This window comes from Lytechinus variegatus, chromosome 1 (assembly GCF_018143015.1).
Source record: "Lytechinus variegatus isolate NC3 chromosome 1, Lvar_3.0, whole genome shotgun sequence".
NCBI lineage: Eukaryota > Metazoa > Echinodermata > Echinoidea > Temnopleuroida > Toxopneustidae > Lytechinus > Lytechinus variegatus.
The window spans coordinates 70,599,009-70,623,162 of NC_054740.1; the positions used below are offsets into that span (position 1 = coordinate 70,599,009).

General features: G+C 35.2%; 1 protein-coding gene across 4 annotated transcripts in view; it reads left to right on the forward strand.

The window, feature by feature from the left end:
* The first annotated feature begins 290 nt into the window (after positions 1-290).
* Positions 291-24,154, forward strand: part of LOC121421675 (glutamate-rich protein 3-like) — a 37,432-nt gene continuing 13,568 nt past the window's right edge. Inside the window, exons 1-9 of one of the 4 annotated variants that reach the window (XM_041616466.1) lie at positions 291-496; positions 11,010-11,301; positions 11,953-12,117; positions 12,891-13,001; positions 13,285-13,479; positions 14,019-14,223; positions 14,847-15,033; positions 15,660-15,844; positions 23,587-23,661. In XM_041616466.1, coding sequence (XP_041472400.1) covers positions 477-496; positions 11,010-11,301; positions 11,953-12,117; positions 12,891-13,001; positions 13,285-13,479; positions 14,019-14,223; positions 14,847-15,033; positions 15,660-15,844; positions 23,587-23,661 — 1,435 coding nt within the window. In that variant the 5' untranslated portion in view covers positions 291-476. Of the gene's footprint in view, positions 497-9,553; positions 10,552-11,009; positions 11,302-11,952; positions 12,118-12,890; positions 13,002-13,284; positions 13,480-14,018; positions 14,224-14,846; positions 15,034-15,659; positions 15,845-23,586; positions 23,662-24,154 lie in introns of those variants that run through there. The other 3 variants (XM_041616476.1, XM_041616450.1, XM_041616459.1) reach the window with 3 other exon arrangements.

A 24,154-nucleotide genomic window follows, 5' to 3' on the forward strand; every position in this document is an offset into this window, starting at 1 on the left:
GGATCGGAGGGACGGACCGTGAAGTTAATTGATTGATGTGGGTTTTACGGATTTGCCGGTGCTGTTGTTCGCATGCATGATAATGAAATATTAACAGCAATATAATTTCGAGTCGAATATTAGGAAAGCAAGTTGATATTAAACTTAAAACGCGGCACTTCGTCCCTAGTGCAACAAGGAGGAGGATCTCTGGATTAATCAGCAACAATAGACATTTCTACTTTGATCGATGAACAGGCTTCGTCCTACAACATCGTTGGAGTAAACTAAACTAACTAAACTAAACTAATCAGAATTCGATCAGATATATTTTACCTTCGACTCCTGTCGGTACTGGCTGCGGAAGATCCACCGGCACCGGTACCTGCCGGGGTGAAACGGGCCTGCTGCTGCACTCAACTACGTCCGGATGCTGAACTTGCAGCTGATTGCTAATTATTTTATTTGAAGACTGTTCGTGTGATCATTAAAGGAAGATGTCTCACGTAGATTCTGGGTAAGTTCTTAAAGCTAATGGTACGGTACGTTACCTGTGTCGTGTGATGGACAACATGATGTTCCAGCCGGCAGAAGGGCCCAACTTCCCAAGGGGGGGGGGGGGGTACATCATAAGTGTAGGCCTAGCCCTGGCCTAGGCCTACTATTGATATGATTTGATATTCAAGAACTTAAGACTTAACAGTTAGATCTCAATCTAATAATCTAGATTATGCGACTCAGAGACTGTAGTCTGTGATTAAAGAGTATGGCAGTGTATCCTATTGCCGGACACCTTTATTTCAGTGCTTTAAAAATGACAACTAGAGCCAGAGGAAATACAATGAAGAAAAATGATACCTTGCTATTCCAAATATTCTGAAAATTATGAATATGATGAAATTATTTTATATTTTCCAACCGTTTTCTTTGCACTGCACTTGCCGCATACCCCTCCGCGAAAAACAATAATTTTCATGCGTGACAAATTACATCATAATTCCGGACGCGCGACGGACGGGTAAAAATGTTCTTGATTATAATGATGTAAGAAAGAGTTGGTGTGATTTTTTCATGATATATCATCTCATGAGTAAATTCTAAGTTTTTGTTTGCTTTCTTATATCGATTTTGAGCAGATCTTTGTAATGAATTGGTGTTTGCTAACTAATTTCGTTTTTTTAATGTTTTTTTGATTGCGTGTTCGATATGGCACTTTTCAGTATTAATGCTCGTTCATATCGTGACCCTCAGTCAAGTTCTATCGATGCGCAGACGATCGTTGACGGATCTCTATCTACCTCGCGCACGGACGGTCGGGGTATATACCTTGAGAACTAGCTGTCGCGACGATCTAATCGATGGAGCGGACGAGATTGAAATTCGGCGAATCGGGCCCGAAATTAGGTCCATATTGCCATCAGAAAATAGATCAATCGGGATCAATTGTTATGCAAAACTATGTTATATGATATTTTAAGCATTTTCTGTCATTTTAGAGAAAAATAAGGTAAAAGTTGGATTTTTTCGCCTTGTTTTTGCAAACTTGTTCTTTGAATTGATATGTGAAATTGAACTGCGGAAGTCTTACGGTACGAAATTGATTTCGTACACAGTAATATGCGCGTCCGGAAATATGATAGTGTCCGGTAATACAATACGTTACTATACATGGTCAATTCCAGCCAAATGTTGCATTTTTCCATTTTCAAAAATTTCTTTTCTGAGCAATTTTGTTTATACTGTTTATAAGTATACAGTTTAAGGTTTACAAAAACACACCTTTATTTACTATACCCTTATTCATTCATAAAATACGGAATGTGCACTCTGTTGCACTTTGGTACTAAGATTTCATAGAAAGTGTACAACTTTCACCCATCCCTGGCACCTGGCAAGCAAAGGGTGCTGATGAAAAATTCCACTGTCCATGTGACCTCCAAGCAACAATTTACCATTAGCTGTGTTGTTTTACACGCTGCAGTGAAACTGTGAGGCACAAAATACATTTCAAGGTGCGTATGTTTGATGTCCCATAAGTCACAATTTTGAGCATTAAGTTTCCCTCATATGCTGCCATAGACTCCTGCAGACAAGTATTGGACTTTTTTATCTACCACAGTACATGCTTGCATCAACAAATCAAGCTGCATCTGTATTGGACTTGAAATAGCTATACTGGGGGGACATAGATTTAAGTCCCATAAGTCACATGTCCCATAAGTCACATATACAGTCCGTAAACCATGCCACCTTAAAGCTGTCCATGACAGCAAAGAGAGAGACAAGAATGCTTAAAAGCTGGAGAACAGTATGCTGACTGTCAGAAAAAACAGTCTGAATATCATAGGCAGTGCATTGAACAAAAAAAAAAGTTTGCATTGTGTGCCCAGTCCAGAAAGAAGGAGAAAACTGAATATGATCGCTAACATGCAAAGCTGAGTGCAGGTAAATTGGGTTTGTTTCACCCTAGTTTTTATTCATTTTTTAGCTCCAGATCACTCTCTTGGTTTTCTTGTCCCCTTGGAGTACATGCATCCACTGTTTTACATATGATGTGAACTTGGTATATACATGTAGTTCCATGGAAACTATTAAAACCTATGTCAATGTCCCATCAGTCACAAATTTTGTAGTTGAGCGACCCTCTGGATCCTGTCAAAATAAGAGCACCAGTCCTCAGATGCATTTAAGGCTACCATGAGCAGAGCTATTAAAGCCCCTGTAAATGCCAAAAAATTGTTCAGAAGCTTGCAATCAAGTTTTCTCAGAATCATTCCTACCGCCTGAGAATAGAAAGGAACATGCGCATTTAAGGAGGACCGAAGTGTGATGTCACAATGTCATGAACATCGAATCGGCCGGTTCTAAACCTAGTCGCAGCTGCATGATCGTCTTACACATTTGTGTTTGCAAAAATGGTGATGTGTGTTGTCCCTGGTTGTTACCATCATTCTGAGAGTCGTAAAAGGGCACTGGTTCATAAAGCTTTTCGTAACTTAAGAGCAACTTTAAGAACGACCGATGATCCTTGTGAAAAATGTCATCATAAATTGGCAATGTTTTAGCATATAAGAAAGGATCACTAGTCATTCTTAAAGTTGCTCCTAACTTACAAAAGCTTTATGAAACGGCCCCCTGGTTATTTTGTTTAGAACCAGGCCGCCATCACACCATGACAACTGACATCATCACTTTGGTACTCTATAAATGATGATGTCCTTTAAAACAGACATTCAGAATTTCTAAGAAAGAGATGACATATCAGCCCAAGCAGCTGGCAAAAAAAGAAGTTGTGATAGGGTGCACCCCCATGATATATTTTTTTAACCAACATTTTTTTAATGCCTGAAGTCTATAGTTAATGAATCTTGATGTTCCCTTTGTCAAATCGTGTCCCATGGGATTCCAAATTGGCAATTTTTGGTAGCCATCTTGGATTTTTCATGAAAATCAATTATTTTCATATTTTTTGCAGAGACAATAGTAAAATCTTCCATGTAAATGAATACACTTTTTACTATACAAGTACATGTATACATGTACAGTTTAGATATTAGAAATCGATTGCAACCGTTTTCTAGACAGTCCAGTTAATAAATTTTTTTTAAAGAATTTATGCAAAAATTTTAATATTTTTTTGTCAAAAATTTGCCTGTGCACTGATATCCATCTGTTTTATCATAAACATCAACAACTAATGAAAAATATCAGCATTTGACACAAAAGAGAATATATTAACAAGAATATTGATATACTTCATGACAGCATTAATGTCTTAATTTTCTTACATGTATACACTGTCAAGGTCATTTTCTTAATACCATACTGTACGAGACAGATAGAGAAAAGCAACATTTATTTGCCCCATCTGTAACAAATATGTCCTATCATTATGTCCCATCAGTCACAATGGAAAGTGTGTACATTCTTTCTAATTGTTCATTTTTCATCTGTTTGCTAAATATTTATGATTGTAATTGTTTATTGATTATTTTGTACTTATTTGATTACAGTTCTTAAAACTTGATGACAAGTTAGGAAGCTTTTTTTTGGTTAATGTTCCCTTTATATAAATGAAGTGCATGATAAGATGTTTCTGCCCTTTGTTGAATTTATTTCTGACACAATGGCATGAATTATTAAAGGCATCATCTTATTAGGGAATATTTATTCATGCTGAAATTAAGTTTGACTCAAAAAGTCATCGAGAGGAAATGTAAATTCCATGAAATTAGATAGGGTCCCATCAGTCACGTTCACTTGTCCCATAAGTCACACACGATTGCACACAACTACTGAAACAAATGAAATGAATCAAGTCCAATTCAAGTACTGTTAGTGAGCACTATCACTGGTTAATCTCCAAGTCCAAATTTAAAAACATTGTCATAAAACTGAGATAGATATGGCACTTTGAACAAAAGAGCTCAATTTGTGTGGTCCATCAACGTCCCATAAGTCACAATGACATTTCTGATGATATAGCACCCTATGCAAACAAGCTGAAAGCATACATTTTTGTATATAGTAAGTTTCAATATTCTTCTTACAGTTTAATAAAGTAAATCCATGTTTGTGCAGCTACTATTTCAGATATGCACCTCAGTTATGTGGAAAAAAGTATCAAATGTCCCATAAGTCACAATGGAATTGACCACATTTATTCCAATGGCAGTCTGTATGTTGGGATGTCCAAACTTTGTGGACAGTTAACAAATAGTTGGGCTAAAATTTGATTAAAAAAAAAAATCAAAATTTGACGGCAAGATCGTAAACTAGACTATTGACTAAGTGAGAAGTACATGTAGGTCAATGGGTTTTGCGGTCTCAAATTTCTATTCTGATCGACAAAAGTGTGCTGTGCTGAAAATCTGTTCTGAAAACATGTGACCTAACTTCGCCTTCGCGGACAAAAGTAGTGAAGATTTAACAAACACTCAAGCTCAAAAGGTCTGTAGATCTATTTATATCAGATTGATGGCAAAATGCTATGTATACAAATCAGTACCACATTTTAACTCAAATTTTTTATGATATCTGCTTGCAAAATGACGTTATCGTGATGCTTGTTAAGAAGTTTAGATTTCTTTGGAACGGGCGCTAATGGTGACAGATTTGCCAATCTTTTGTCAATATTTTCATGAATACTGAATTCATCCTAAAGAAACTTACACCAAAGGATAATTTCAGGTTGATTTTCACTTTGATAATGTCAGATTTTAAGGATATTGGCTAGTTTTTTAGATAATGACTGTCCGCGTGTGTGAACACACACAAATTTTGGACTCATGGCAATACTTTACAGGAAGAAGAAGAGACGTACTAACGTTTACAGACAGTACAGTATACTCTAAAAGTCTGAAATATGTAAGTCTAAAAATAAAATCACGAATGTGGTCATGATAGCCATTTTCATTTTTACAATTAACTTAAAGTCTTAATGAGCAGAGGAAAAAATAGGGCGAGGGACAAAAAGAAGTATTTAAAGATCAATAAAATAATTACCTGGTCAACATTACACTATTGTTTTTATACTGTCAATTAGATTTTTTTATTATGTGCGCATCTTGACTTGACTTTGGCTGGATAGAAAAAAATGGACAAGCCAGCAAATTCTGTATCATAAGTACTGTACCCTGGACTCTGTCTTGACTTTGGGAAGAGTTTAGTTTAGATTTGCACTTAGTTTGCGGTGACCATGGCATGAGTTCCAGTGCTGCAGTGAATCACCAATATTCTGAATTGATTTGCATTGATGTACATTTGACATTTTTCTTTCTGTATAACAGTAGATCTAGGTCTATATCGTTTCAGTTCATATTGGAGATTATTTCCATTTTGATGAAAAAAAATCAGAGTTTTCCTCACATGCATGTTTTTACTTCTGTCCTGTCTTCCTGTCAATTCCATAATCAAAGTATTATTATGGCAGTTGAAGAATGACTCTATACACACATGGTGCAGATTGAGACATCCCTCCCCCCCCCCCCCCCCCCCCCCGGCTCCCATCCAGCCTGCCACACAATCTACCTTGCATAACACTGATCGCTCATCATTATTATTCTTACTTGTTAACTTTTTTACTCTTAATTTAGGCCCCAAACACTTGTTATACATGTATTAAATTGTGTGTAAATATGTAAAGAAAAAATAAACATAAAACTGGTTTCTGAATATTTGTCAAAATCTATCACAAGATTAAAGTTATAAGTCAATAATTTTGCCCATACACAGTGTCTGGTTCCCTTACACTTTGGGGGCTCACTATGCCACTGCTGGTACATATCAGCAAGTGAGGAAAACAATGATGTCACCACCCCACTCGCCATTTCTTTGCATGAATGCCATTTTTTCTTCATTTATCAAATGTAAATTATGCACATTAATTTGACAGATAAAAGTTTCTTTTAATAGACAGCTCTTCTTATACAATTTCAATGCCATTGCCTACTGAAACCAAATGATCCCTCGCCAAGAGCCCAGATGGGAATAAATTCAGTACCGGCACAGCAGTTAATATCCTTATTGATTGAAGCCATCAATATACACAGCACACACCAACAGGTGTACAGTTACCATGGTAACATATCTCGCCATCTCTGAGCCAATTAAATTGCCATTATAATACAAGTACATGTAGTGAACACAATCAAGGCTATTCAAGCTCTGTTCATTATTGGAAATCAGACTGTGAGATGTACATAAATAGAGACTACTCAGACTAATGCAACTATGTACATGTACATGTAGGCACTAGTATACATGTTACAACTAAAAATGATGAAATAATAAAGATACCTGTAGGCATGTCAGTGTACAGAAATAGTATTTCATAGTCATTTATAAAATCATTACCAGTTTTACCACATATTACATGTGGGTTTGGAGTAAAAAAGCTGGAGCCACATAATTTTAATCGCATTTGATGTGCACGTTTCTTATTTTTTAGAAATGAATCACACTCTTTCCCCATAAGTATTTTAACAATGTATTATAATTTAACTTTTGGTAAATGTTCAGATTATGTGAATTGCAGTTCAAGTTAAAGGTAAATGCTAGTTTTGGTAACGATATCAAAATGAGTTCAGAATCCAATGAAATGACCACCAAAGTGTCTGTTTGTATAAATAAAACGTATGTGCCAAAGGATTCTGGAAGAAATTGTGTAATTGCTGAGAAATCAGCAAATAAGCACAGGATTCGGGTAGAGCGTCGGGCCCGACATTCGAAGCAATAATTATACACTGTCCCACGTGCGCTTATCTGTGTTGGGGATCTTCAGTCTGAACATTTTTCAGCGTAGATTTCAAGATTTCACAAAGTTCAGTTTATTTAACTGTACCAGATCTAGATCCTTGATGATATACTGACAATTAAGCCTTGTTTTACAGACTTTCTCATCAGTGTTTACTGCAACTACTGGAATTTCTCTTTAAATTTTGATTTGAAAATCTCAAAGAAATCGAATGATTGTCATGAATATCAAGGGTACATGAATACATGTATGTTTTAGGACCACAAGGGATAGAGGCTTGTGATCTGACTTTGACCTGATCACATTATATACTAAAATACAATCATACTACATTCTAACTTTATTTACAATTTTTCATTGCTTGATTATTAATAGTAATGATAACAGTATATATAGCACATTATGATTTTATGATAGTTCTTAATGATGATGATGATAATAATAATAATAATAATGATAATAATGATAACTTCATATTTTACCCAGGGTAGCCAATTCAGTTCCAAAAACTGTTCCCCCAGTGGGCCCTGCTAAACATAATTATGTTATTATTTATTACCCCGGCTTTAGAACGGCTACCTTGATTGGCTATCTTGTTGCTTTTCCAAATGACTTGGGTAATTAATCCAGATTTAGCTTGGCAGCCATAATTACTTTCTACATGTAGCACACATTTCAAACTATTAATTCTTACTGGGTTCCCAGTTACCTACCTCCCCTGATTCGAGTGCAGAACAATGTGGATCAATTTCTTGTTGGTTGGGATTTGAACCCACAACCCTCTGTTTCAAAGTCCAGAGACTATAATCCACTGCCAGGCAACAACGCTCCACTATTACATGTACAGTGTATTAAAATATTTAATCCATTTAGACTGTAGAAGTGACATCAAAATCCTGAAGTACACTGTATAAAGTATTTACTGTTTCAATTTATCTGACAATGAAATCAAACTTTGAAATTTAATTCTATCTTTAGAATTATACATGTCTTATCAAAACTTTTTTGTTACCGGATTACACAATATGAATATACATGTACATGTAGCAGTAGTATGTATTCAGTTATTGTGTGGAGGATATAAAATGTTCTCTGGATTTTTATTTCATTTTACTTGTAAATATATATATTGATGCATTGTCTGTTAAAATAGAACATTTATTTTGTAATGTAACACCACTTCTCTAGTATGAGAAAGATTAAACTCAATTTTATAAGATTGGAATGCTAGAATTTAGTATAATTTGTATTATTGACCCTTAATACCAAAGCTTTAATCGGGCTTTTTGTAGACTACATTGTACAGTACATGTAGCCACTACATGTACAATGTATGTACAATATATACATGTACAATATATATACATGTACATGTACTGTATGCTCAAATGCACAAAAAGTAAGGCTTTATATGAATAGTATGAAAAAATACCAACTCATCTCATTGTGTTCATGTATGTGTGCACTACATTTTTGAGGGAAAATGTGTTTAATCTATGACTAAAGTATTCGAAAATTAGTTGGATTTTTAAAAAAACCTGGGGAAAAAGTGAGTGTGGATGCACATGGCATCATTAACTTCCTCATTTGCATAATGTGGTTGTGAAACCTGCACTTATTTCAATTATATTTTGTAAAACTATTTAAGCAAAACTTAATGCAAAGAAGAAAACTGTCAAGTGGTTCGAGTCAGACATCAGACCTTACATGTGCTCTGTAAAGAGTGTTATGCAAAGCCTGTGATTATTCTATTTATGTATTAAACACTACATTAATCATGGTTCAGAAAGCCATACATTTATTTCTAGCAATCCTTCACCATGCTGATTGGACCTTCAAACCGTTGGTCACCTCAGCATGCATGCCAATTAGCTGGATGAGCATGATGAGAGAAAACGATACAGAGAGAGATGGAATCTCCATGTATCGGGGTACTTGTCCTTGCTTGGACGATGTCATGTGTGTGTGTCTCAGCATATGACCCAAACACACAGTGCATGCAGCGAGGGAGAGAAAAAGAGAAAGAGAGCAACCCACAAGTGCTCAACTCTCATACAGAAATGAGCATTACCAGCCATGTCGCAGCCTATATGTTCACACACCTATATTTGTTCTCACTATTCACTGTCGGTATTCTTGTATTTGCTGTTGCTGTCATCTTCAACTGCTTCTTGCTCTTATTCAGAATGCCCATGTTAAACCACAAACTTGTGCAAGTGACTGTTATGCAGTGATTTTTAAATCTTATTTTTTACCTTGATTTGCAAACATTTGAGTAGGAGTAAGATCTCCATTGGCATGCATGTACATGTACGTGTGCATGTAGCCATGTATCCTCTTCTTCAGGAATGTCTTAAAGACTAAATTGAACCAACATACTGTACTGCACATGCTACTAAACTGCAGTGTCTACAATTTTTCCAGAAATCATGGGAATTGCTCTTCATTTTCTCTTCTGATCAAATCTAATTCTGCTTCAGTACATGTATTTTACAAGAATCTTTTCGTCTCTTTTGTCTTCTGCTCTTCTGAACTTTGATTTGTTTCCTTGCTGTGCACTGGATTAATTCATTGCTTTGCTATATTTTCAAATTAGATACAAATATTCGGAGGAAAGAGTGTTTAAATGTCACCGTAATGACATTCCTCTGTAGGTGTGTTCATATCTTCTAAAGATGTCAGATACAGATTTCATCTCTTTCGGTTGTCTTTTTCTGTAGTTTGTCGGAGCAGCTGCATACCTTTAGATATATATGCTAATGTAAAGTTGGTGATCACCTTTATTCTCAAGGAATAATCTTGTAATGGAATAGAACATCTTTTCTATCTGGAGTACATGTATGTACTGGTTAATGTACATGTACCAATGGACATTGCATAAAAGATACCAGCTTTGCTGTATTTCAGTGAACTGGTTGCAGTACTCCAAATTGTACTATTTGCTTTAGTCATTGATTTCAGGAAGAAATTAAACCCAACTTGATCTTCATCCTTGTCTTGATCTTGAACTTGAGGAGTTAACGTCCAATTTTACCAGTTCGTGCAGACAGAATGGGTTTACCTGCAGTGCCTCCGCTGCATGCTGATTACCAGCGCAATCCGTACAATCCCCCGGCATGTGACAGCCGGTGCCCCACCTGCTTCAGTCGATGTAGATCAGAAATATGGAGTTCTATCGGGGGCGCTGGCATGGTCAAATTTCTTGCAAAGGACAAAGACTTAGCCAAGCTACAAAATCCTCAAATCAAAACCAACCTAAAGCGAGAAGTGGCATGGAACAGTCGCTTTCATTTACAACCTCAGTCATCATCTGCAAGGTTATTTGAATACATATGATACAGTTGACTTGAAGAAGTAGACCATGTCCATGGCATTGTCATGTTAGAGAACCGAAGAGGTTCGGAATCATAACAAAATTTTATATACATATACATGTATTGTCTTACTGAAAAACAATTGAATTTCAGCCATGCATAATTCTTTTATCATAATTTCATGTGGTTTTTTAAATTGTCAAAATAATTTCTGTTGGAAAATAAATATTGCTGTATTACCTGTACAAATGCATGGTTTGTTATGATTCCCAAATCTAGTCATTTTTTGTCATTGTACGATATACCTCCTTTTCCTTGCATAAAAAAATTTGCTATTTTATCAGCCATACAGGAGATTTTGATTTTATAGATACATTGTTTGGTCATGTGTTTTTACATGTGTCTTTGTTATCGTGGTGGTTTTATGGAAGATTCTTTTCTGTTTTCTCCTTTCCCTACAGCCCCTTGGCCACCTATAGCAGCCTCCAGGACAAGCACCTGGTGGGTTACTTCAACAACACCCGCATGAAGAAACACCTGCGGAGGGCCGGACTGGTCACCAGGCGTGGTGAGCTCGTCACCGAGTCCACCTACCGGCTCAACATGGCACGCAAGGAACACCAGCGCCATGTCAGGGATCTGATGGCTCAAGCTATCGTCCACAAGACCCTTGATCTGGAGAGACAGAGGCAGGCAGACATCAAGCAGAAGCTGGAGGAGATTGCTAAAGTGGAGTTGGTCAGGAGAGTCAGGGTAAGATCAGATATCATTCTCACCATTTCCTGTATTTTTACAATATGAATGAATATTCACTGTAGAAGCCCTACAAATGTACATGAAACGTCAGAGCATGGCAGAAGGATAGAATATAAAGATCGTAAATTAAGAAATTTAATAAGAAACAGAAAATAATGTGCATACTGTACACCGTACGGTACTAGATATACGCATAATGCATATGTGCCACACATACATGTACCCTTTGTGTCATTTGTGATGATAAGTTTTACGTGATATTTACTGACTCAATAGGATTGATGACTTAAAATCGATGACTTTGTTGATTTAATAATTACATGCAATATTTAGATTGTTTCTACACATTCTGTATATTATTCCTCAAACTTGATCAGTTTTTGTGAATGAATTGCTACATTAGATTAAATACAAAGAAATTTTCAATTTTAACAATTCTAAAATCATCACACTAAACCCATTGACGTTTGATATTTGTTTTTTTTTTAATTAGATTATAAGGACTTTGGGTCTTATGGAAAAAGTGCAGAATAATTATAAATAATGTTTTTTATGTATTTAAGTAATTAAAAATAATGTTGATTATAATACCTTTGGTAGCTAATTTTGTGATAGAATAAATAGTTCACCTCTGTTCAATAATTTCAGATGGATAGAGGAAGGAAAGGAGATGAAGATATCACCCAATACTTGAGCCCAAGGGGGAGACCTAAATCTGCTTACAACAGCCAATCAAGACAGCCACAGCCACCTCGTAGTGGAGGGAGGCCATCTACTGCACCAGCCAGACAAAGGCCATCATCTAAGAGGGCGGTGAGTAAAAATGATCCATTTCAAACAGAACATATGCATGATTGAGTTTGCATGAAATCATACCATTTATGATTATAGATGTGTCCATTTCAACTTCTTAGACCAGTATTCCGTACTGGTTTGTCCCCCCCCCCCCCCCAAAAAAAAAAAAAGAAAGAAAAAAAAAAACCTCTGGGTTTCATCATAATCTGTAGGCCTTTGTTTTTTTGCGCAATTCTCATACCGCATAATACAGAGTCTGAAGAAGTGAGGCTATAGCTGTTTGCCTCTACCAGACAGAAAGATTGCCATCTACATTTACTCTTCGCTCTAGACATTGTATACATGTAACCGGTTTAAAGAGTCAAATATTAGTCTGTGCTTGCAGACCAGTTTCATCCCCTGAAATGATTTGTTTATATCTTTTTTTTATCTCATGCGATCACAATCACATACAGATGCAAACAAAAACTGAAGAAAGTTACATGTGAAAAATTGCAGCTAGCAAAGGGTTACTTTTCTTGTGTTGCATAATGTATTCCAGAATAGTACTTTTTTGTCAGTTTTAATTCTATTTTTTCATTCTAGTTTGGTATATGTTTAACTGATAATGATTACATGAAACAAATTGTCAGTAATTTTTTTTTCACTGAATATTGATATAAAGTGTCATAATCCTATGCTGAATGGCTCAGAGCAAATTTGACAGTGAAAAATCACTGTATTTATGTACATGAATTTATATTGTATGGTGTATGGTTAACATGTATACAATATATGTTTTTATTTAATAGGGTGTGGTATATGTTGACCAGGATGGGTTCCCTGTACATCGTGAGTCTGCTAGGTCAGACAGATCTGATACAAGCAGTAATGGTGAAGTCGACTCCCCAGCACTCAGAGAGGTAATTATGTTTTCAAATAACACATTGCATGAAATGAATGGAAGATAGTCAACAAAAAAGAAGGTTTTTCATTCGTCACATTCAATTTCTACAACTGACCTTCAAAAAGTGTGACAACTATTTTGTATGCATAATTTTTTGTCATTTTCTATATTGATGAACAAAAAAAAATGAAACAGAAATTAACTGTAAATACATTGACACTTCTATCAATCAAACGCTGAGGTCTAAATTCTATCTCTTCGAATAGAAATTTAATTGATTTAATTTTTTACATCTCTAGTTGGACCCAAAGATTTTACACAGGATCTCTTTGAACCTGAGACCTGATGAGAAAGAAGGTCTCTCTCCATACTCCCCAGACGTGACCCCGCGACCCCCTGGAGCCAGGTCAAAGGGTCAAAGATCACCAAGGACCAAGACTGGAGGCGGGGTAGTCTCCAAAAATGGCAGGGGCTATAGGCCCAGATCGAATAAGGTAAATTTAATTACAGATTGTTGGTAAGATATTGAAATGTCAACAGATTTGTACATGTATTTTTTTGTAGAGTAGGTGACAGAATTCTATATTCTATACCATAGGAGTGCTGATGATTTGATAAGTATTAGGTCTCATGAGGTCCAATGTCACAGAAGTCATAAATACCTGAATACCAATTCTTCTGATAACAAAACTAGAAGAACTGTTTGAACCTGTCAACCTCAAACTTGGCTCGTGTATGTATGCATATTCCTCTAATACTTTAACCTGCCTATAAAGACCAAAGATGGTCAAGAAAATTGGTCTTCATACACATGTTTCTTTAAATACATTCAAATCTGTCTATACAGACCACCCAGTGAAGATGATTTAATTGTCTTTATAAGCAGCTGGCCTTTCTAGACAGGTCCACATGTGTCAGTGGGGGGTTGCGCGAAACTGTTCAAGGGAAACCAAAAATAATGGTTTGCATGGACAGGTTATCCTTCCATGCCGGTTGTTGCTAAAGCAGGTTTCACTGCATTTTGTTCACTCAGGGTTCCCTTGCTCTCCATCGGAAGGAGCCAGCCTACCCCCATGCCACCCAGCTTCAGAGTATGTGTGATGTGACGGTGAGGTACCGCGGTACCGGCCTCAAACTTCAGTATGAGAGGGAGGATAAGAGAGACGAGATTCAAGTCTACCAGCAGCATTGCGGAGGAGAGAACCTTGTTGTGTTTCAGGGCTTTGCCGAGAAAGGGAGTAAGTACCAGGATGAATGGAGAGACATTTTATAAGGATGTTCATTAGTTACGCACAATTTTACCCACTACTGGTGACTGTTTTGGGGGCTAAATACGAGATCTAAAATTTTTACTGTTTAAACATGAGATAGCATTTTTACCTCATATCCCTAAAAGTGAAAAATATTGAATCCCCCCTCCTGATAGTTGTTTATAATCTAGAAAGATGGGATTTCAATGTAAGCTGATGGGAATCAAAAGGATGAAGAATCTGATTTAAGTTGATTAGTTCTTGTTAAGAATTTACTCCATTAATGCTTACCTTATCTTATTTAAGTAAAGTGAGGTAAAGCAGTAATGAATTATTGAGAAAGTGCAAACATTCCAAGCAGGCAATTCAAAATCTTATGACCAAGTTGATTGTAATATATCTGTTAAGTGCTGAGAAATGTATGTATATATGTATATTACATTTATGATAACACGTACAAGTTGAATATTATTATTATATTTTTTTTAAATGTCTTCTCTGTGTTTTACAGGTGAAAAATAAAGCATGTAATATCAGCATGTGTATTATTACTAAAATGTAATTTTGCTTTGGATATTAATGCCTCTTTTGTGGCGACTTTCCTCCTCCAGATGATCTGATCTTTGTGTCACGTCGTCACCGTGGTTACCCATTCAGCGTGACGTTCTTTGTCAACCGTGTTCAGGTTCTTCGTCTTAGTGCATGCTGTGAGTATAAGTATACTCCGGGAGCGTTGCTTGGAGGCTCAAAGGGACACTTCAAATTCATTGGGGTCCATGGATCATCTCCTTGCTACAAGTAAGTATTCAATTATTTCATATCATATGATTTCTCAGGTAGCGTTCAAGGCATCAATCTATACTTTACCACTCTCTACCCAGGTATTAAATGGGTACCCAATAGGATGCAAAATTTAATGTTGTATAATATATAGCAATTGAGTATGGAAACTCACTGGAATGCTCAACAGGGAGTGGTGAAAGTACCCACACAAACCAGAATCCAATATTGATAGACCTATATATCAATAGCAAATATGAGAGAGCATTTGAATCAAATAAAATATTACATCCAGACGGGATGGGATGTTATAATTGATTACCTTTCTATATTTTGCATGATAACATGTAGAGATTGTACCATTACTGCAGTTAATTCAAAGACATTTTTGGCTATCATCCTGTGAATAAGAGTGAATGTTCAATTTGAAAGATTCAAGATTTTTTTTTTATCAGTCCAACCCAATGGTCATTTAATGTAGCACATTTTCCTGTCAACTCCAAAGCACTCTGGTCTATTGTTTAGATTGAACTTTCAATCACATTCACTGCATGATAGCCAGAAATATCTTTGCTCATTATTTAAACTTCCCCACCAAGCCTTCAGCATTCCATTATTATGTTGTTTTTTGTTCATTGATTCAGATGTCTAGTAGAAGCAGAGTTTGCAAGGAGAGAGAGGCAGAGATACAAGGACGTTCAGACGGATACCATCGTACCAGAACCAGAGCCGGAACCAGAGCATGCGGGTATGTCTACCCAGACAGAACCGCAGGAGGATGAAGAAGATGAAGGAAGAAAAGAGGAATCAACTCAAATGGAAGAGGAAGGTGAGGAGAGTGGCAAGGGAAAGGGTGATGGGGAAACTAACAACAGCAGGAGTGAGTCTAATTGTAAGAATGGCAATGGCAGCCATGGCAGTGAAATCCCACAGGGAGTGAAGTCTGATGATGGGAATGCCAGTGATTCTAATTCCATTGGCTCTGATAAGGGAGATGCGGGGGATAGCAGTTATTCAGTTGATTCCAGTGGGAGTGATGTTACATATGGTAACAGCTTTGAAAGCTCCTCCGGTTCAGAAAACAATGAGGAAACAGGAAATGTGTCCAGTGGATCAGACAAAAAGAGAAGCGGTTTGAAAAAGAGAAGAAGAGATAATGAGCAGTCATCATCAAGGGGGAGTGAGAGTAGTAAGTGTAATGAGCCAGTGGAAAGTGTTGATAACAAAACTGGAGTTAGTGGGGTATATGCTGAGAAAAAGAAAGTAATCAGAGGGAGGAGAGACAATACAAGTAATAAATTTAAAGAGAAAACCCCCACTAAAACTGTATCAGGTCCTAAAACAACCAAAGAAAGACGGTACAAGGGTATAATCACACAAACAACGACAAAGACAAGGAGTAAATCAAAGCAGAAAAATAATCTGCCTGTGTTAGACAACGGCAAGAACGGCTCAAAAGTCAGAAAGCAAAAAACAAAGACACCATACAGTCACAATGATTATGAAAGACAGGTTTCAAAGACTTCTAGCAAGGTAGAAGATAAGACAATGGAATCAGGTGATTTGGTTAAGAGCAGAGGTCAAAAGTCAAAGGTGAAATCTAAAGGGAAACCAGGTCAGAAAGCAAAGGTGGAAAGGGCAGAAAGGGGTCAAGGGGAAGGAAGGATATATCGGGTGAATTCAGAAGACATTTTCACAGGACATTTGACCTTGGAGGGATTACAGATTAGTGATGGGGGACAATCATAGCATCAATTACATACACATCGTAGGGCATGTTTCATTAGGACTTTTGATTATAGTAGCTTTCATTTTGGTAATTACCATGGAAAATTTATTTGTCGTTAGCGGCAGAGCCCTGTTACCATGATGGTAGTCACCATATTGGCAAAGTTGCTAAAGTTTTAAGTCTTTTTATGAAATGGTCCACAAGGGACTTGCAATCACACACCTATATCATATTTAGGTTGATGGATTCTCTGTAGAGCCAAAAGACCTGTGGTTTCCATGACATTATACTTCTCATTTTGCCTGGTCATCCATTTGCTAGATAACAAAGATTTCATCTTTCTAGTTTGATACAGGAGAATTTGATCGTAAAAATAATGCTTTGGATCCTTGGCTAAATCATATCATAAAAATTTATTTTACCTCCTGTTTTAAACTATAGTAAATTCGATAAAAATAGCCACAATGTCTTCTCAACCAAGCAAATATTTTATTACTAAAAGCCAACCCATTTCACTTAATGAAATTGAATTCCTTAGTTTGATGAATAGATGCATGAGGGCAAGATTAGGGAAACCCAGATTATTGCATGAGTATCTTAGTCCGTATGACACTTCATGTTTTAGTGACATTTCATTTTCATTATTAATTATGCTTCATATGTGCAATAGAATTGATGTTCAAGTGCATGTGTTATTTATTTAAATCTAAAATCACTTTGCCTTCCTGTACAAACACTCAAGCAGTTGTTCATAATTAATTTCATATCATTAGTCAAAGTATGCTGCACTTTCTCAAGCTCTTTGTTTTGTATATTGTAATAATCTTGCCTGTCTTGTCTGCATGTTCTCTAACATGTGTTCTGTGTTTCTTTATGTCATTGTAAATCTCTCATTAGATTGTCTCAAATGGGTTGCACTGTTTTGAATTATTGAGCTAGGTCAGTATAGAGTGGGGTTTTGGATTCAGATGACCCGAGTTCGATTCCCACTCGCTGCACTAGTGCCCTTTGGTAATGCTTTTATCCTCATCAGGTCCCTTGGAGAGGACTGTTAACCTTCGGTCCTCTGCTTAATTGCAAGCATTCATACTTTCTCATCAATGAGGTAAAATTGAATCACCGCCATTACCACCATACGTCATGCCCAAATCAAACTTCATGTTTACGTAGTAATGCAAATTTAATGGGGGGGTAGTCAGAAAGGCTGCAGTGAGCTTTTAATATATGTAATTGTATTGCAAACTGATGCAGTTGATGTGTGGTATAAGGTATCACAACATTCAATAGCATACAACACATAGACATCCATTGTACATTTATTTGTTTGTCCCTGTCCACATAATTGGATGCAAAATCCTTTAATTGCAATATGAAAAATAAAAATGATGAGAAAATATACCCCCTCTTGGAAAATTGATTACTGAAGCTGCCTTACAGGTGGGCATTAGTTAATACATGCATGTAGTTCAAACTAAATCCATTATCTACATACATGGAAATCAGAGAATCAGAAGGTTAACACTGTTCTAACAACGCTTGTTGTTTCGCAGCCATATTATACATGTTTTGTGCAAAAAGCCAAATTCCATGCAATTTGAAAAGCTAAGTTTACAAGCCTTTGAAAATGAAGTCTTTGTCTGTTGTAGAAACAAACAAACTACTTCACACAGTTCAAGGTACATTCAACATTCCCAATTCAGAACATACCGTACAATGGTTAATGAACCCATGCAGTTCCCTAGGCATCAAGACAGGAAAGATAATTAGAAAAAAAAGAGAATGAGAGCATTGCGTGACAGCATGATGACTTAAAGACCTCATTAGTCTTTAGTTTGACAAGCAAAGTCTATTTCTGGAAGCTAAGTCTTCGTTAATGAAGGTGGATTATTGATAGAATATTAGATAAAAACAAGGAACAAGAAAAAATACTGACAATTGCTACAGGCTTATCATCGCTGTCAAAACAAGGCCGGTATTGTTATTGATAAACATTCAAAGAGTATATAGTAGTGTCTTTATTTCCAGCTCGAAGTACATGTGCAGTATGTGTATATTTCTTTATTACAATGTACACAAAATGTATTTCAAAAAGTACTTTGATTGTTTATGATGCTGCTACAAACTGACAATATCAGCATCATTCTTTTATTATTATTTTTCATAACTTTCTATTCAGTCATTGGGATTGAAAAGCAACTAAAATAGTTTGTTTGTAATAGAGGCTTGAAATGGACTGGACAAACGGGTTGTGTGCTTAATGGATACTGATGAAAATACCCATTAACCCCCCCCCCCATAAAGAAAAAACCGAGAGAGAGAGAGAGAGTCCAAATGATACAAACCCATGTACACAGAGGCTTCTAACTATCAATATGTATCATTCATAACAATTTCTTTCGTCCATTAATCTATTTCTGTATCTGTTCATGTACAAGCATTATTACAACGAAACATAGCTATCTCTATGTGCTCTTACCTTTTGAACTGCTATCACCTTATATTAATTTAACCTTGCCAACATCTATATTTCATCATTAAATCTGAATATCTCTTTTAGCTTTATAATATATGTGGTCATTCTCTTGCTGCTACTCTGAACAATGAGCATTCATTATTGTGATATGAATTTCAAACAGTCCACTGTTTGAAGTATGACACACATATGCTTGCTATGATAATGTGCAGATCTTATATAAAATTGTTTTTGTGATTTGGAATCCAGTTTTATTTTCATAATTCCAATTGTTTTTCTATAAACTGATGTAATACAATTATAGATGCTTTAAAAGTTTCAAATTGGAATAAGCAGTGCACAATTTAATTTATATAGCTTAAAGATTTATCTTTATAAATATTTCTTAATAGTTTCTGCAATGTTGATGTCATTTTCATCCACTCTTCACTTTGTGTATATTATCACTGAGTGGACATTAGTTTGTGTTTCAATTGAATCTGTGAATGGTATACTTGGCATGTTTCTGGATATATACATAACTTTGTTTTGTCATTTCATGCATACGTGTAATTTCTTGAAAATTTAAAGAAAAATGATAGCTCCCACCCCACCATTAACAGACTTTAAAGCTGAAAGAATGTGCTTTCAGACAAAACACAAGTCTGCAATTTCTACAGAAAAAACCTCTGATTTATTAGTGTTATTGTGTCATCAATACTTTGTACTTAAAATTTTCATGCCTCTGCCCGCAAAAAGCGATTGCCAGATGTTTTATATTTAGGGACATTCTCCTATCTGTCTATCCCACTTTCATTCGCACTATGACTTAAAATCTGTCAGATGGCTCCTCTTCTACTTCTTTCATGTTTCTATATATATCTAGCTTTTGGAAGCTTTAAATGTTACATTGACATAATGTTATTTTTTTTATTCACTTGCTGATATCAAAGTTAATTAATAGCTGGTTCTAGTGGTTTATATAACAGTTGCACTATTCTCTAACAGCACTTTTTATATATATATTCTATCATTTCATTATAAAACTAATACAGGCCATAACGTAATAGGATCTACATGTACATGTATGCTTTGAGAATTTTGTCTGTGTAACTTTCTATTTTCTTTAAGGCTGAAACTCTTACCATTAATGTAAATTTTATCAAAGTTCTATCTGTGTGTTATTAACTGTACTTTTTTCAAACTTAATAATAATATATTTGAAAAGATATAATGGGTCTATCTTTTCCTTACTTTTGTTTTGATCATCATTTGTGATACTTATTGCACTGTTGTTTTCTCTCACTTTTATCTTGTCTGTATCTAATCAAATTGCTTGTGAATAAACACTTCATCTCAAACTGTATTATACTGTGCTTGTGTATTCATTGCATAACACACTTTATCTTTTATTTCTCCATTTTCATAATGTGTATTTCAAAAGGGAAGTTAATTTAATTTTGTGATATCACATCTCAGTAGTTCCCTCATGTTCTGTGATGTTAATTTCATATATTTTAAAAATTGTCCACTTGTAAAATATAGAATTCTCACATTTTGCATTTCAAATATTTTTTTAAAGAAAAAAATGACACTTTATTTGATTTATATTAGAAGATGATATGAATGAAGGGGGGCTGCTTCCATGTGGTATCACAAAAATAAAAAAAAAAAACCTTCATAAATCATTAAAAAACATCTCTTTTCCTATGGTAGCTTTTTATTTGACATCTCTCTATTATACTTTAACCAACTTGATTTCAGTGTTAACTTTCCCCTCTTTAAACTGTCATCAAACCAATATTAACCTTTTGCACTTTTTTGTGATCGAATTGCAGAATATATATTCCACAATGTTTGCTCCTGATGTTCTTAATTGGAAAAAACACACATCATTGTCAAGCAAAGCTCATGCAAATATTAACCCATATCTGATGTTTTTGCAGTTTCCCTGTATTTGGAATGCCAGCAATCGCATGAAATATGACTAAAATATGAAAAATGTACTGAAAAAAATTGGTATGATTCCATGCACTATATGGTCCTTTTCCTGAATAAAAGCTATCATTCACACGGCACACTCTGAATAGGCAATGCAATGAAAATGACTATTTAAGAGTGCAAATTGGCAAATCTGATTACAAGTTTACTATTATTCATTCTGACTTATTTTTTTTCTTAGTAGAAAAATTAGTAGAAAATTATGACTTGCCAATCTGCAGAGAAAAAGCAGATTAATTATGAACTTACATATTCTGCACCTTTATGGGTTAAATTTCATTTTACAAGTTTACTATTATTCATTCTGACTTATTTTTTTTCTTAGTAGTAAAATTAGTAGAAAATTATGACTTGCCAATCTGCAGAGCAAAAGCAGATTAATTATGAACTTATATATTCTGCACCTTTATGGGTTAAATTTCATTTCATAAACACATATGTACATTCATCTGAACTCACCACTTATGTTCATTCAATTATTGTTTGTAAGGTTACCAATTACTCATGTATATTTTGCTCAGTATCCCCTCTCCTGAAAAAAAGTGGCTATAGTTTTCTTTCAACCAGTTTGGAGGTTTAGGAAAAATTGTTTTCTTTTATTAGAAAGGTTTAATCTATAAGATGCATGTTAGAATTGAACAAAACTTTGGTGTAGGGCTTCAAATTTGAAAACTACAAATATGACAACAATTTCCTCTAAAAAATATCATGAAACCTTACAAATTTCATGAAGAAAGTCTCATATGCATATTATGAAGGCATAATTAAAAACCCTGATACATTTAGTTCACTTTTACGTTTGTGGTTTATCGTTTGCCTCATTTAAAACAATCTTTACAGAATTTATTAATTTTTTCACATTCATATCAATGAATTTCAGTAACTTTTTAAAATAATTATCAGTTACTGCTTTTTAAATAGGGTATTATGTATATTTTCATTGTTATTTATAAAAAAAAATTGAAAAAATTTGATGAGACTAAGATAAGGGAATAAAATAATCTTGCACAGTAGTAATTGACAACAAAGAGAGATACATGTATAATACACAAATATGAATGAAGTGAAACAAATGAAACAGATAACACAAATATATACTTTAAATAATCATACAGAATAAGATGAATATCTAAGGAGGTGGTGTTTTAGGTTAAATCAAGAGTGTTCAGTGATTTGCTTTATTCCAAGTTCAGGTGGGTGTTTATTCTACAGGTTGGTTGCTATATATGTTAGAAAATCTGTGTAAAAAGAGAAGTGTGGCTGTAGAAGACTAGTATTCCTGGCATTATATAGGTGGGCATGATGAATACTGCCACCTTAATACTGTAAATGGTGATAACCAGGAGTAAGCATAATGTACATGAACTGTATATGCAAGAGACACTGGCATGAATCCTTGCGTCGTACATGTACCTGTTGTTCAGGGGGGGTGGAACGATGAGAGTCATCAATGAGAGAGGGGGAGGAGTAAGAGGAAGAGAGAAAGGGGAGGGAGAGACGTATGAAAAGAGATTTAAAACCAGGGGAGAATAAAAGGAAGGGCTGTGTATAGAGGGGAGGGATGTACATGTAATTGTGTCATAAAGGGAAATGAAACCTTTGGAACATGTAGGCTTGTGTTGAAACAGAAAAATCAAAGAATAAGAACAAAGAAAGTTTGAGAAAAATTGGACATATAATGAGAAACTTATGAGCATTTGAATATTGCAATCACTAATGCTATGGAGATCTTCCCATGGGCAATGCGACAAGGATGTGTGATGTCACATGTGAACAACTTTCCCTTTGATGGACTTTGAAATACTCCCAAAATGTCTCTTTTTGCTTTTTTTATGATGATACAAACTCTTTATCCATGATGTATTCTTTAAAAATCTTTATTACCTGCCCTCCTACAGAAAGAATATATGCTCTAATGATAGATGTGACAAAGGAGGCAGTTTAAGTGAAATATGTCATAAAGTAATGTGGAGAGTTGTTCATAAGTGACATCACACATCTTTGTCGCATTGCCAATATGAGGATCTCCATAGCAATAGTGATCGCAATATTCAAAAGCTCATATTTTTCTCATTATTTGTCTGATTTTTCTCAAACTTTCATTGATCTGTTTCTTTGATTTTTCTGTTTTCACACAAGCTATTTTGTTCCAAAGATTTCATTGTCCTTTAACATTAATGGTTCTGAAGCAATGGATTTCTAAGAAAACTGATAGTTAACCATTTTGAAATATTATGGTTTAATTTGTAAGTACTCTTGTGGAATAGTTTCCGGAACCATGCATTGGATTCCACCCCACCCCACTGTAACTGAGGACATGTGCAGTGTTAAAAATTACATTTGCGATGAACTCTGTAAACAGTAGTATTCTTGTGATTTTGGTTTACAGCAAATGATGGTTATGAGGACGATGAGTTTGAAGAAGATGAAGAACAGAAAGATGATGAAGATAAAGAGGAGAAAGGTGAGTGGTAATAGTGTTATTTCAGTAGAGATGCTCAAGTCTAGTATGCATACTGAGCCTCACTGAGGATACATGGTATAAAGCAAAGCTACTGATTGTTGTGTACCCCCCAAAAATAATAATAAATGAATAAATAAATAAATAAATAAATAAATAAATAAATAAATAAATAAATAAATAAATAAATAAATAAATAAATGGATGGATGGATGGATGGATGATTGATTGATTGATTGATTGATTGATTGAATGATTGAATGAATGAATGAATGAATGAATAAATAAATAGACAAGACAGAAAGACAGACAGATAGATAGATAGCTAGCTAGATAGATAGATATATATATTAGATAAATGAATACATATATAAATAAAGAAATAAAGAAAATAATAAATCAAATAAATAAAAGCACAGATAGGGCTTGGGTGTTGATGGCTTTGGTTATCAGGGGCGGATCCAGGATTTTCCAAAAGGGGGGGCAAATATTTTGC